At 45.2% G+C, this 16,084-nt stretch overlaps 2 protein-coding genes across 2 annotated transcripts; both read right to left on the minus strand.

The window, feature by feature from the left end:
• Nucleotides 1-11,963: 11,963 nt before the first annotated feature.
• On the minus strand, nucleotides 11,964-12,724 carry LOC106659838 (probable salivary secreted peptide). The gene has a single exon (XM_014382554.2). It carries the CDS (start codon nucleotides 12,647-12,649, stop codon nucleotides 12,266-12,268), a length of 384 nt encoding a protein of 127 aa, XP_014238040.1. The 5' UTR covers nucleotides 12,650-12,724; the 3' UTR covers nucleotides 11,964-12,265.
• Nucleotides 12,725-14,992: 2,268 nt separating this feature from the next.
• LOC106659847 (probable salivary secreted peptide) lies at nucleotides 14,993-15,788 on the minus strand. The gene has a single exon (XM_014382564.2). It carries the CDS (start codon nucleotides 15,675-15,677, stop codon nucleotides 15,318-15,320), a length of 360 nt encoding a protein of 119 aa, XP_014238050.1. The 5' UTR covers nucleotides 15,678-15,788; the 3' UTR covers nucleotides 14,993-15,317.
• Nucleotides 15,789-16,084: the final 296 nt, after the last annotated feature.

Genomic DNA, 16,084 nt, shown 5'->3' on the forward strand with positions numbered 1-16,084 from the left:
GCACGACGCTGACTTTCTGCCGCTTTTACTATTGTTTCATCAGCGACTGCAAATTAATGGCTTTTTCGACGCCGATGCATGTAACACAACTGCGTATATATAGTAGAGAAAAGGAGGCGGCGGCGTGTATATATACCGTAGGACTGGAAAAGGACGAAATCGCGCGCGCAGGTTATGTTCCGCGCGCGCCTCAGTGTATATATAATACATACATACATACCTCGCAGAGCTGTGTATATACAGTTGGAGTGACAAATTTGCCGCGCGCGATGAATTATTGCACGACTTGAATGGTGCAGTAGTAGCTTCGGTCTGGTAGTATACCTATATGTGCAGAGCAACAGCAGCAGCAGCAGCAGTCGAGCGAGCTTTCTTTGCTGCTGCTGCTGCAACTACTACTACTACTACCACTACTGCTACTGTCGCGGCCCGCTTTTATATGTATCCTACGAACTGGCACAATAAATAACGAGTCGGCGAGTCTGGATGTTTCTGTGTGTGTGTGTGTCTCTGTGCGAGCATTGCACTCGCAACGATTATCTTTTACTCTAATTTGTTCGCCAACTGGTAAAGTGATGCATTGTTGCTGCTGCTGCTTCTACTATATGGCGTGCACTACTATGTACACACACACACACGCAGCCACTCAAATTGCATTTAAACCAATGCATCGCTCGGCAGATTGATTAAAAATGACGCGCCCGTGTTTATACGTATATATATTTATTAATTGATGGACAATCGAGCGCGAGTGAGTGTAATGGCCTTTGCGCGCGCGTGCCTGCGTATATAGATTTCTACTATGCGCGTATACATATATGCCTTTCAGTCGCTCGAATAATAGTCGCGTGCGTACGTAATGCTGTTATTTTGAAAAGTAAACGTATCGAAGGGCACGGTGGAAAAATGAAACGCGACCAATTAACGTTGCTTTATTAACTCCGTTTTTTTTTGGTTTTCAACATAATGTTTGTGTACTTTCCGTTATGGAGTTATTCGCAACGCATATATACCCTCGTAATAATACGAATGAAATGCAAACCCTCGGTCGGTCGCTCGCTGGCGTTGGTCGGCCGACCTGCAACTGACCCCGCGTCGTCCCGCAGTCGCATGTGTGTACACTGGAAAGCGCGGATACAAAAACTTTTGCTAGAGCTAAGTTTTCATTATATCCGTGGGTGAAAAGACCCGAGATACGTGTACCAGTGTCCACAACAATAAGTTCGGAGTCGGGCTTGGGTTTGAGTGCACGCGGAGGTTGTTCGCGGCAATCACAAAAAATAGAGAGACAGTGAACAGCACTAACGGCGCGATAAAAAGCGCCGGACGTGTCATGTTTATGTTCGCTTGTAACGCACACTCCTTCACTCTTACGTCAGTATGCATACACACCCTGGGTTGAAACGCTCAACTCGAAAACATTGACTGTTTCAAAAAATCTAGACCAGTTTTCGGTAACTTTCAATAAGATAATATTACTTCAAGCCTCAGTTACTAGATGGCGAGTACTTGTATATCTGTAAAACTGCAAGTAGCTAAGTGAAGGTAATTGTATAAGTCAACTCGCGGTTGTTGAAGTTTTACCAGCGGTACCGATTTATATGGATAGTTTATATATTTAAACGTAAAAATAATTCTCTCGATGCAACTGCGAGACGGATTACATAATAGTTACAGTTCCCGATTCGAATACTCACTTTTTGTGGGAACTGGAAATTAGTTCGAGCTTTGGTCGCGAGCTACAACTCTCGGACGACGCCCCTGCCGCCGTGTGGACGTATGCAGGCGCGAAGAGGCGAGAGAACTGGAGCACAGTGAAAACCGAAGAGCAACTACTCGACGGCTACGTAATTCGAACGAATGGTCGAAGCACAACACCACGCGCGACACTCGCTCTGGCTGGCTGGCTGGCACCTGCTGCAGTAGCAGCGCTGTATGCAGATGTGTAGCGATGTATTATAAACGCACTCACACCACTGCTCGACACACACAATAGCTCCTTTTCGGATTGCTCTTTCCTTCCTTTGCTCTTTTTTTTCCAAACTCGCGAACACGATAAACCGGTTTTTCGCGGGATGCGCCGCGACTAGGCCGTCGCTCTCCGAATCCCTCCTACACTCGTATTTTCGCACTGCACATAAACACCACACGCTGTTGTTGCGAGCCCTGCTGCTGCTTCACGCGCTCGGCTAACTTCTGTTTTTGTTGCTGCTGTCGTGGTCGTTGATTTGCGGTCGTTTGCACACTGCACACACACACACGTCGATTACGAGCTGTCGAACACGTGTCGGAGATTATGTCGCAGCTTTCGAAAAATTGCTGAAAACGTGGCCCCGTGCGAAGTGGTACACTGCCCCCAAAACGACACTGGTTACTGCGGTTAAATTTTTCCTGCCGCCTTTGGAACGTCGAATACAAATCGAACGAGCGATACACTTCGCACTCGCTGCACTATCGAACGTTCAAAAAATTCAAACTGACTGATCAATTCCTGGGCGCGGGTCGTTGCTCCTCGACTCCTATAACATGTTCCAAGGGGAGAAAAAATGACCGACCACTGCACTGTATTTATTTATTTTTCCGCTAATCGGTGGCTGTGCGATACGATTCCGCTTTTGACACTCGGTTAATTTCCATGCACTTTTAAAATATAATAAAAACACACTGAATTATCTTCTGGATGCTCACAATATTTAAAAAAACAAAAACACTGATTTATCCTTCGTCGATCGATCACAACTTTAGGAAATTCTGCACTATAATTTTTTTTGACGGAAACTTGGAAACGCACCACACGGAGGAACGATTAATTAAAAAATCGACGAACACTCGTACGATAATCCTGTATACGTATCGGCCAGTCGTCCCAATGATCGTGGCACACGCGCAAGATTAAAAATATCGTCTTGCCGTAAGCCGGTATACATCGGATATACTGCGTGTGCAAAAAATCGTTCCGATCAGTCGTCGGGGAGTTTCGACCGCTCCGCGCACTACTCTTGCCGCTGCAAATTTCGAACGCGAAAAAAAAAACACACCACACACACGCGCCAAATTTCTTCGGTTTAAACGTGACTACGGTAAGACATAATAATTATTACGCAAGTATCGGGGGTCTTCGAAAAACAAAAACAAAACTCGAGCGAACGAGAGACAGAACGGGTATAATAGAGATAGAGAACGTCGTTATATATGTGTATATATATAAACGAGCATCTATATGTACGGGGTGGCTGATGGACTGTTCGCTCGTCCGGTGGCGGGCTTCGAATGAGGAGGCCTCGGCGCGAGCCGCTTCTCGCACCCCCCAGGCGAGGCGCGCGCGCGCTCACAGCCGCATATATAGTTATACACACCGGCGCACATACGGTATAACAGAGAGCGCAGCAGCAGCAGCAGCGGCAGCGGCGGTGGCTGCTGCTTCTGCTGCGAGCCGGGAGAAAGAGAGAGAGAGACGCACACATACACGCACACACAGACGCCATAATATACACGTATACAGTGTGCAGAGTTTGAGTTGCCGGCTTATCGCCCGTCGCGCCGCCGCTGCAGCAGCAGCAGTTTCGCACACGCGCCCGGAGCTCTCATGCCGTGCGCGCCGCCAACCTTTTTACGCTCGATCGCTCCGACTTTGGGGCCTATATAATATGCGTGTGTGTGTGTTTGTGATGGGTGAGTTAGAGTTTTTGCACCCGCGTTAATCGCGTTCGAAAGGTAGCGATGACTTTTTTTAAAAATCGTTGGCATGACTCCTCAATCGAGTCGAGCGTTCCATACGAGCTATTTAGTAGTTCAAAGTTACACTCGGGCATTTTCAAAATGTACAAAGTGGCTCTCGGTGGAGGATCGAAAACTATAGCCGAACTCGGAGATAGTTTAGCTCGGTCGTGGCGAAAATGATATAGCACGCATAAACAGACGGAGAAATAAAGAAGGGGATGACGCGAAACGGTATGCTGTCGAGAGCACACTATTATATACGTACATGGAGTCGCGTCCGTTTAGGTTTCGCGCACATACATTATATAGTCCAGGCTGAAAAGACTAGACTCTATATCCGCAAAACTCGCTCCCATGCATTTATGCGCGGCCCGCAACAACTATATCTGCTCCGGAGCGAGGCATTTGGACGTGTACGCGCGGAGCACGTGTCACTGTGCAGCCCGGGCATATACCGAGTAGTGGTAGTAGTAGTAGTAGAGTAGGACTTTTGCCTATTCAACTCTGTCGCAGCAGCAGCAGCAGCAGGGTCGCGTTAACGCACTGGGCGGCTCTTTCGTCTATGCGCTCTATATATGCATAGGTGGAGGCGTATATAATAGCAGTAGGAAGCTCGAATTCGTCCAAAACAGAGACTCGGCAAAAGCCGAAATGGCCCTATTATATGTACGACATAGTCGGCGCTTACGTATGTATAATGCCCCGCGCGCCATTCGGGAATGTATAATTGAGAAAAATCAAGAGAGCAAAGTTGCGCGACGTGCGTGAATCGTCGTCGTGATGCGTTTCCGTCGCGCTTTACTCTCCTTTGTATCATACGCAGCGCGCATACGTGTATGTGCGAGTTTAGTTCGACTTTTCGTCGCTGCGTCTCTTTCTCTCCCTATATACATGTACGCGACGACGACGATCCCTTTTTAACGAGGTGAATCTTTTGATTTTTCGTGCGAGCGAATAACTCGTCGGTTTGCCGATGAATGCGACAAATACCACATGTACACACACTCACGGCGACTGCAGTTGCACGGCGCGGCGGCCGCGTATAGGCGCGCATACGTATATGGATGTTTATTCGATACGATAGAAAATGGAAATGGAAGAAAAAAAACAAAGGAACGAAAAAAGAGTACCGTGTGTACGCGCTCGGAGACAATCGTTGATTGGAAACGGCGTTGGGCGAATGTTTGAACGCGCGCGCCGTGCGAGTGTGAATTCGCACCACATACAGGGGGAGGTAAAAAAAAAATCTTCGCTATATATTTCCACAAAGCCAGAGGAATTTTCGAAATGAATGCAAAAAAGCACCGTAAAATTTTTCCTCTCTCTCTCTCACTGTCTCTTTTCTCCTTACGCCCCAATGGCCGGCGCGAGCGCCAAAGCTTGCGATGCGATAATCATCGAGTTCGCCGGCTGCTGTTCGTCTCTCCTCTCTCGGCTCTTTTTTCTTTATTTTCAAAAAGTTTCGCAGTCATTAATGTCAACGTCTTAATTAATTTTAACTTTAAAACTCGCGCGAGAGAGAGAGAGAGGCAAGTTTCGGCCCCCGAAATGTTCTACCGTGGAATATACTCCATTTTCCGGGAGAGAGAGAGAATTGCTCGCGCGCGGAGAGAGAAAAAAAGAAGAGAGAAATCGTTACAAACACCTTGGGCTTAAGCGAGACCCAGCGAGCGAGCGAGCGAGCTTTTTCCGAAAAAAAAGAAGAGGAAGAAGAGAAAGAGAAGAAGAAGGTTCCAAAAAAGAAAAAACGCATTCAAGAAAAAAAGAATGGAGCTTCTGCTGCTGCTTCTCGTCGTCGTCGCTAAAAAGTATTAGCATCACGAAAGAGAGAAGACGCCACCATATCGCGCGGAGGAAGGGGTGTAGTATATAAGGCACTGCGCTCGCGAAAATATGATGTGCATATATATATAGCTATATGCGTTTTTTGGGGGCTGCATATATGCACACACACTGCAGCGCGCAGGAAAAAAGTGAATGATGAGAGAGCCGCGAGACGACGACGACTACGACGACGACGATGAAGGGTCGAAAAGACACACACACACAGATGCACGTGGACACATCCACCCACATACGCGTATATACGCTTGTGTATTCATTGAGTATGTACTGCACATTGAGAGGTAGAGTCGGTGTATACGCATGTGTGTGCGTGTGTGCGAGCGTGAAGAGGGAAGCGCGCTGGAAGGGGGTGGCGGTGGCGGTGGTGCAGGGCGCGCGCACATGCACACACCCGCTGATTTTTCGGGCTCGTGCACTTTTGACGTTGCACTGCACACACACACACACACACACGTGTTTGTGTATGTGTGTTGCAGCACCGTCACCCCCCTGCTGTGTGCGAGCGAGCCGAGCGGCGGCAGAGAATGACGTCGACGAGTGTGTCGCGACGACGACGGCGGCGGCGGCGGCCCGCAGACGACGAAGCGGAGACTAAAGTAGGGCTTTCGTTGCTGCGGCTGCTGCTGTTGCTGCTGCATGTGTATGCGCGAGGGGGAGCATATACAGAGCCCGAGTAACTTGCCAGAAACCTCGATTACCAGCTAGCAATTTTTTTTTTTTTTTTTACTTTTGCCTCCGCGCGTATGTATACGACGACGACGACGACTTGTACGACAAGCGCCATCCCTTCGTTTCTGATGATATTACGGGCACATACGTCGTGCATTACACGACGATCCCTCGGTATATACGCCGTGTATACGCGTATATATTCATGACTATTTAATCACTCACATTTTTCTGCCACTATATGGTAGGTACTGGTGCTGCGCGTGTTTACTGTACATATGTACTCATGGTGCGCGACTGTAATTACGGCCTCGCTCGTCGCTTTCCTTTTCATCGTCGTGTACTTTTCTTTGAAAGCGATTCTCCGCTATATATATAAATAGCGAATTTATGTACTGATTATTATTATTATTATTGTTATCATTTTTTGCCTTGCATATAAGTACGACGTGTGTGTATATACATAGGCGAATAACGCAGATTACGCATTTAAAGCCATTATCGATCATTTATCGATACGTATATAATGCACGATGGCAGCGCATCATTTGGCAGCTATCCAAAAAACGAAACTATACATATAATATGCGAGAAACGGACTCGCGAGTGCGGCCCCTGTACGTATGCGTACCAACTATGTAGCCCCACTGCAAACTGCGCGCTGCACGCGAGTCGCGCGTCCTCGACGCACAATGACACTTTTTTATACGACTCCGATTTTAAGCTTTTAACGTTGCGAAAAAAAACGAGAACAGAGTGAAAATTCGATGAAAACTGAGCGAAAATGCGGAACGAGCTCGAGCGCGTGTTTTTCCCTGTAATTGTGCAGTATATCGCATGTGAAAATAATACACGCGATATAGGTGTGTGCACCGCGCGTATAATACGTCGAAAATGAAATTTATAAAAATATACGCGAATTTCATATATACACGAAAATACGTTTCGTATTATATAAGCACATGTGTGCCGGAGGAGGGTGCAGTTTGTTTGCGCGCGAGCCCGAGCGCGCGCTAATGCTTTTAATGGAAAGAGCGAAAAAAGCTTAACCATAACAATCGTCGCTGATATAAAACAGAACTTGTGCAGCAGCAGCGGAGCATTTCATACCTATAACAGTCAAAGTTCGGTCGGCAATGTGTGCGCATGTGTGTGTATACACGTGCAGAAGGAGGGATTGGGGGGTGAAATATCGCGATGAAAAATATATAGACAAGACAGAGCAGCAAAAAAAAAAAAAGAACGAAGAGCCTGGAAAACGGCACACAAGACGCGCGTCGTGCTGCGAGGATGGAAAAGCATAATAGCGTGAGCAGAAAGTCGCCGACGCGACGGACATCTACTACTACTACTACTATACTGCTAAAACGAAGAGTCGCCGTCGTCGGCGCGGTAATTTTCGGGAAACAAGGCCGGCGTGGCCGAGACGGTGATCTTTCGCATCTGCTGCTTACGCAACACACCGTCGTCGTCGTCGTCGTCGTCTACGTCCACACGCTCTCTGTGGAGTCGCTTTTTTCGCATAAAGCGCGTATAATATAGCCAGGGCGCCCCGGACTATAATATAATATAATATAAAATAAAGAGAGAAGAAAATTCGTCGAAAGCTATATACGCGGAGCCGAGCTGCGAGCCCCGAGTATAACGTAGCAACGACGACGGCGGCGGCGTCGACGACTGGGGAGGTAGAGGGAGGAAAAATGAAAGCTCTCGAGCATAGGTGCAGCGGTGTGGCCCCCACTGGTAGGCATCATATATACTATATAGCGTTGCGTGGATACTACCTCTCTCCGTGTGTGCCGTGTGTGCCGGCAGAGAGAGAGAGAGAGAGAGAGACTTATATTCGGAGGGGTGCGCTGCTGCTGCTCCGCGCCAAGAATTTTTCATATGTGCTCTAGATGTATACGGGTATAGTGTAATACGTGCACACGTATGCACGACGAGTTTGGCCGTGCCCCGCGTGTTGCCAGCTCGACTTTTATATAATACGAGCACCCTCATTAGGGGATGCGCCTCCCCACTGACTCGCGGGATACGTGTAATTAAGGCGCCACGGCTCGCACACAAAATCGTAACTCGTTCTTCTTCTTCTTCTTCTTCTTTTTTTTCAATTCGTGTGTGTGTGTGCCTCGATCGCTTATCACGCGCGCACGGCGAGAAAGTTTATTATACATATAGGCCTCTTTCGTACTTATTGACTCGGCGAGCTTCGTGACAGCTTCGCGAGGCGTTGGGTATAAAAAGCTTCAACTTTATATACTTACACTCGAAGCAGAGAGCTCACGCGGCGGTATGTTGCATGCATGAAATTGGAGGAAAACTTGCCGCCGCCTCTTCTCGAGGGAGAGACTCGTTCGATATCGCACACGAGAGAGCAAAGAGTGAGCGAGAGAATTCATCGATCGCTATATATGTATGGAGCGACGTCGACTCGTTTCGTCGTGAAACGACTCTGACCAGTCGGTTTTTTTATACACACCCTATAAAATATCTCGTCCCACGTCGAATTTTTCCTCGATATATATATCGTTATATACAGTAAAAGCCGGACTCGTCGCGAGTAAACAGGCATTTGTCTACACAAAAACGCGCGAGACTCGGACGAACGTCTCTTCTGCTGCTGCTGCTGCTGCGACCCTTGAAAAATGGCGCGATTCACTGCTATCCACCGCGAGCGAGAGAGACAGACAGAGACAGAGAGAAAACGAGAGTCATGCGATACCGTCAAGCAAAATCCGTCGCGAGGCTTGTCCGGCAAAAAAGGCTTCAACGTCGTCGGCCAATATGTGTGCATGAGCATGAGAGTGCGGTGCAACTCGACGAGAGCTCGACTCGCTGCTGCCTGCGTACTGCACGGCCTAAGTACGTAGTGCAATTCGCGAGAGTCGACGATGTGTGTATGTGCGTATGTATACGATATCATCATCGATCGTGTGTGCTCACCTATACGTGCCGGAGTCTATATCTCTTTCTTTCTTTCTTTTTCTCTCTCTCTACGTAGCCGTAAATATTCGATGACGACCAACCGACTTGGATACACAGACACATACGAGTATGCGCCCGGAGATGGATGGGCGAGTACAAAGCATCGAGCACACGACATCTATTTGCTGCCATATCCCTGCTTAGGGGTTTTTCGTCCCTCCGATGTATGTGTGTATGTGTGTAGCATAATCTATGTATATCAGTATGTGCATATATTCATGCAATCTTACCTTATTGATGCCGTTGGCTGCTGCTCTGCTCGACTTGCGGCGACACACCACCACCACCACCGCCGCTGCACGACATTTCTTTCCAGCGATTCGCTCAATTACACATTACACCGATCGTTTCCGCATTCATAATGAATGCCTTCGCGCTAATTCAACCGCGACGATCCGCAGCTCCTGCGACGATTTTTCATGCAAATTGGAGCATGGATGTATAGAAGCGAGCGAGCGCGCGCGCGCGGGACGTTCTTTTTATCCAACGTATTTTTTTAAACATTCACGAGCCCGCGCTTGTACATTTATAAATCACTAGTTGGGCTTTTACGAATAGAAAAAAAAGCAAAAAGAAACGGAACACTGATACACTACACATGAATACACGCACTACACACAAACTAAACACGCAAAAAACACAAAACACATACTCTATACACTAAATATAAATTTATAAAAAATAGTTGAAAAAATTAATAATGGCGGCCTGAGTTCGATGAATTTTTCCGTTGCACACTTGAAAATTTACCGCACCGAATAGAGAACTATAGCGGTTATTAGCTACGTTTACTCTAACTTTATCGAAATAATTCGACAATCGACACAATCTGTAATTTCTTTATTTACGAATTGCAGCTCCGCGCCGGGCGGTTGGGCGCGCGGCCTACGCAGCGTTCGATGTTCGAGCGTCGCGACTATACTGCCGGCTAGCGTCATCTCGGCGTCAGCAACGGCAACTAACACGGCTGGCATCGACCTCTCGCTAGGAGTCTGTATAGAACGTTGATTATTTAAATTTCGCATGCATGGATATGCATTAATTTTACTTGAAATGATGAATTTGTAAAATATGTACGGTCTATCGTATGCATATTGTCGACGCATCAATAATTTTCTTTGTCCAGTCTACTAATTAGAGTTAATTATTCGCGGCGTTTTGCCATTAAAATATGATTTTTTGTGGTCTCCATTTCTCGATAATCGAAAGAACGAAAATCATGGACTTGTAACGTTCAACCATTTAATCTGGAAATGTAGCCAAATAAGGTAATTTTCATCATTCAATGCATAATCATATTTTTTAGACAATATTCAGTCGAGCTTCAGTATATAACAAAGATGTCAATCCAGCCATGTCTCAACGTACATTATGCGGGATAAGAGCAAATCCAGACAGAGAATCATTATACATTATAAATGCGCACATTTGGTGGAGTGTGTATGTGTGTGTGCGCGAGCATGATATAGATACACACACACGCGTATACTCTACTAGTCAAAGCTTAATTATGCAGCTGGTCATGTATAATTTTGCAGGCAGGGATAGAGATAGAGAGATGACAAGCAGACTTGGAATGGGCTGGATCTGTGCATGCGATCGCGCATATACCTATGCCGCATACATATAATACGCCGCGCGGCTCGATTCTATAATAATGCGAGCTGTTTTCGACGACGTTGCACTACCGCTGCTACTACGAGCGAGCCTCGTCCTATCGTTCACCCGCCTGTGTAGTATACGTCCGTTTGATTGTCTTTTTCTCGGTATGTGCGCGAAACGCGGAAAGGTGTGTGTGCATGTGTGTGTTCCGTATAATATATAGCGTATACGAGGATACGTCACTCGAGTCATTTTCGCGGAATCCGAATACTTGTGTACACGATGCCCTTTTCGACCTGTACTGTGCGCGCATACATCAGGCACGAATGCACTTGAATTAGAAAATGCTGTTTGTGTTCTTTTGCCGTTGCAAACTTTTTTTCCACGCTCGGTATTCCATTATAAAACAGCACACCCTTTTGTTCGTTTGCGTTCATAATTAAGGTGAAATTATTAAGAATTTTCATAAATAAAAATTCATATTTTTATTATAATTTTCGAGACTTCATTTTTATCATCATGGAGGTGAGATTTTGAGCCAGAGTACACAGTTGTTCTATTAAAGATTGCTCTTCTTTTTTGAAATTTTTTAAAGGGTAATTTACACGGTTTTTGATTAATTAAATAAGAATCCAATTTTTGAAAACTATATTTTGCTCAATACATAAACTATATATGCCATGTGGAGCGCAACATGCGCTTCTTGATAACATGTTAAAAAATCATCGGAATACAGTCATTTACTTTGTGACATATTTATGAACAAAATAATCCACACAATTAAAAAACTTGTTATAAAATGTAATGAGCTTTTAAATCAGTCGGTTTAATCAATCAAGCATTATTAATTATTTAAATTACATGATGATAATGGGCTTTGCAGGTTTCATTTATCTAACTTTTCGTTTGCAAGAAAAAAGATTTTAATCCATATAAACGTATCTGAAAACGTTTATTTCGAGACAATCGTTCAGGTTGTCAGCACAATTAAAGAACGATGCTCTCTAGTTTAATAATTATTTAAACTTTAGTTTTGTGTATTACGGCTGAAAAATTTTATGTAATTTTATGTAATAAAATATTAAATGATTTTGTTATCACCTTGTTTCAGTATAATTCGTAAATTATTAGATCTGGATAAATAATTGCATAGATTTACTTGGGCTACTTTATTTAATTATGTCTGGTTAACAAAGTAATCGTACAATTACTGCTCTTTTCAGGGTTTTGAGATAATAACTTGTCGTATAATGTTCAATTTGTTGATCGAGGAAAATGGTAAATAAAAAAAATGTTCAAAACGTATGTTTAACAAAAATATATAACTTTTTATTCGTTAATTTTGATCATTCTCTAAACGTATCATACGAGACAATCGAACTATCCAATAACCGCTGGATATCGCACTACACACACGATCGTCACTTTGCACCGTCGATCGATCTTAGTAGTACGGCCAGGCGTAGACCTGCAGTGTGAAGTTGAGCGGCTGACTCTTCTGGCTCCACAGGTAGAGGGTGACGTTCCCGCGGCCGAGGCCGCCCTTGACGACGGACGCGTAGCCGCCCCTGCCGCGGACCCCGAGATCGAGGGCTCGCACCTGGGTGATGGTCTGGTTGCGCCTGGGCACGTTGCAGAGCTTCGTGGCGCTGACTATCTGGCCGGGTCGGGCGCGTATGTTGACGTCGCCGGCGCACACGAGGCCGTCGCCTTGGCGCCTCGTGCCCAGGGTCAGACTGGTGGCGTCGACCTGCTGCACCACGACGAGAACGGCCACCAGCAGGCCGCAGACGAGCGCGAGGATCGACCGACAGTAGTTGCCGTTCATGTTTGTATACTCGCACGGATAATTAGTATAATATTACGAGGTAAACACTTTGCGAGAAAGTGACGAATTTTATGCGACCGTCGGGGCAATTTATAAGAATCGATTGGCTTGTTTGTCGCGATCGTACTATCTTATCTTCGAGAATGACTTCAGGTGCGCGTAATACTGGGAGGCGCTGATTCGTAGCTAAACTCGATCATACGTGCGTAGCGTTATTACCGTATAGTCTGTTTAAAGCGGTGATGTCATTTTTGCATTTCGCTCGTGTGGCTGAAAGACTATCGAGATAATAATTCAATAGCACGTTTTCGTCAGCTGATTCACTACTATATGTGCAGGGAATGAGAAAAGCGAAGAAAATTATTTTATATCAATGCTAAAAATTAATTAATTTTAACTCAATTTCATTAAAACCAACATTATCGATGAGCATAACCATCCAAGACCTCCGACGTCAAGTACACCTTCGATATTCCAATGCAAACATCTTTCTCATAACTGCATCCGTTATAACGTCGAAACTACACTCGCCATGACATTGTTCGTTTACATCGAGTAAACATTTTTTTTTTTCGAGATGGGAATACACCGGCGGATTTTAATACGACGACCCCCCTTGCCGAAGCTCACCCGAGCTGCTCATTTCGAGACTCGACGTTTCCTTTTCTTTTCTTTTTTCTCCTCGCGAGACATCTTTGCATTTCCTTATTTTCCTGTAAACAAGAGAGCGAAACTAGAGCGAATTCCCGGTGGTGTGTGTACACACGATGTTCGCACACGCACGAGCGCATAATTGAAAAGAAATACCGCCTGCGCGTGCCTTTTTTTTCCAGCCTCGCCCGGGTATAGTACAATAATGCGAACTGTTCGCGTATAATAAACGGTCGAAGTCGTTAAATTACACTTTTTTATATTAAAACGCTTTAGGTAAATATATTTTGAGCACAATTTAGAGAGAATAAACGCCGGAGCTTGCTTGGCCTTTTTTTCCTTCGTAAAATCGATGTACATCGAATCTGTTCTCGACTGATAAATATATGCGCATTTATTCAATTTTGATCGAGATGTGTTTAGTTTGTAGTGCCGGTTACTCAATTGTGAAAAAATTGGTTTTTACGAAAATTCAATATTTTAGCATAATTTGGTAGCTCGATGCATCTCGAGATTTCTCGAAACAAACATAATCGAATGAAATAAAAAAATGCTATTTTTTCTCAGTTTACGTTCATTTCCTACGTCCACTATTCATAATTTAAATACATCAAGAAAAAAATAGTTTTACATACAATCGATATACGTCTTTAGAGTATACAGCCTCGAGCAACGACTTAATTAAAATCTGTGCAAGAACCGACTGTTATCAATAGAGGTCAATTGGCGATGCTTAATTTTTCGACTCGAGTATATAACGCCAGAGCAGTCGAGAGAGCATCGAGTTCTCGAGAAACAGAACGTTTGCCTCCGACTCCTTGTTTTCTGCGCGATGTATATTTACTCGATCGGCAGCTGTTGTAGCTACGAGAAGAATATTTTAGGCAAGAGATCGAGAGTTGGGGAGAGTTAAGGGCAAGCACTTGAAAATTTGATGACGAAATTGTATTTTCTCATAAAAACAATGATCAAAGCAGATCAAAATTGTTCGACTTGAATTAACGATCGTGACGAATAATGGATTTCCAGAGGGGACACATCAAAAGTTGGAAATTTATCGCAGCTGCCAACACTATTCGACGGCGGGAATTACGCATCGATTCTCAAATCTTGATATTATATTTTGGGTTTATTCGGAAAGGAGATAAACAGTAGTTTTTTTTTGACTTTATCGTTTAGAAGGAAATAGAACGAGACGAGACTCGAGAGGAACGATCAGCGGTCGAATAATAGTCGCACAACGACGAGAAGCAGCCGCGGCGAACTTTTTTCGCAAACTGGTTTATTATCTGCGCAGTCTGTTTTTCTCGTATTTTCTCACGTTTCGCGAGCGGATTATCGTCGCATCATTCCTATATACCGATCGAATTATGTACGCGATGATCATCGCGAAGAATACGAGAGAGAGAGAGAGATTCATAACATAAATTGCGTAATTGACGCGATGAATCGTATTTCATATCTGTTGCTCTACTTACATGGCTCTGTGCTTTTTTTTCTTCTTCTTTTTCGGAGAGAGGATATTGTAATGCGCGTTCGCGCGATATTGGTAAAATGTAAAAAAAAAAAAATTCGACGGAATCGCGCGTGCTGGTTTTCCCCGCGGGATATGTAATATCGTTGCTTTGCCACCAGTGTTTTAACGGGCACTCGTTAATTACAACGGAGTTATAAAAAAAAACGAAACTGCACTTTTCTTTTTTTGCTAAAAAATAATTTATTTGTAAATATTCTGCTTGTAAATACAATACATGTGTATAAAGTATATCGTACAGAGTTGAAAAACGACGAAACTCGATCGGCGTTCGATTGTGCATGGATAATAAATGTATATAAATTTAAAAAATAAAATAAAAAAGGAACCGAGGTCTTTGCCGGTCGTTACAATATCTCATCATAACAAGTATGTATATAAAGTCACACGCGTGGAAGAAAACACAGCTCCAACAACGACGACGTCGAGTAGTTACACAAGTTCTGGGCTGGTTTCGTGATATAATAATTTATTATCAAGGCTTTAAACCTTGGGCTTGGCGAAGACCTGGACGGTGAAGTAGACGCCGCGGAACCTCTGGCTCTTGAATCTCAAGGTGATGTGGTCTTGGCCGGGTCCGCCCCCCGTCACGGTCACGGTGGCGCCGGTTCCATCGTCGGCCGAGTCCTTGGCCACCACCTGGGTGATGACGTGATTGTTGATGGCGTTGAAGGTCTGCTCGTGCACGATCTTCTGGCCCACGACGCTGGCCTGCAGGGCGATGTTCTCCGAGTAGACGAGGATGTCGTTGTACTGGCGCTCGCCGATCACCAGGTCGTGCGACTGCGATTGGGCCAGGGCGGCCAGGGCAGCGAGACACAGGAGGACTAGTTTCAGCGACATGATTGCGTGAACTGAGAGAATATTTTGCTGTGTGTGTGTGCCGAGCTTGACTGACGCGCGACTACTGAGCGAGCGAGCGAGCGACCGATCGGAGATGCGAGATCGTCTTGGCTGCTGCGAGAGACGCGCTTATGTCATCGACACATTTTGGCCTGCTGATTTTACATATGCGATGAATATAAGCTTCTCGATATACTTACATTGTGTATTAACATGTAGCACTGAGGCGCAGATGTGTTATATCGTATTAAAAAGAGCGAATAGAGTCTCGGGGGGGGGGGGGNGGGGGGGGGGGGGGGGGGGATAGGCGACACTCTATAATGAAATCGATTTAAACAAGCTCATAATATAAAGCGACTCCAGCCGGCTGCTACGGCTACATGGGAGCACTTTATGATACGATTTAT

The sequence above is a fragment of the Trichogramma pretiosum genome, unplaced genomic scaffold (genome assembly GCF_000599845.2).
Source record: "Trichogramma pretiosum strain Unisexual culture from Peru unplaced genomic scaffold, Tpre_2.0 scaffold36, whole genome shotgun sequence".
NCBI lineage: Eukaryota > Metazoa > Arthropoda > Insecta > Hymenoptera > Trichogrammatidae > Trichogramma > Trichogramma pretiosum.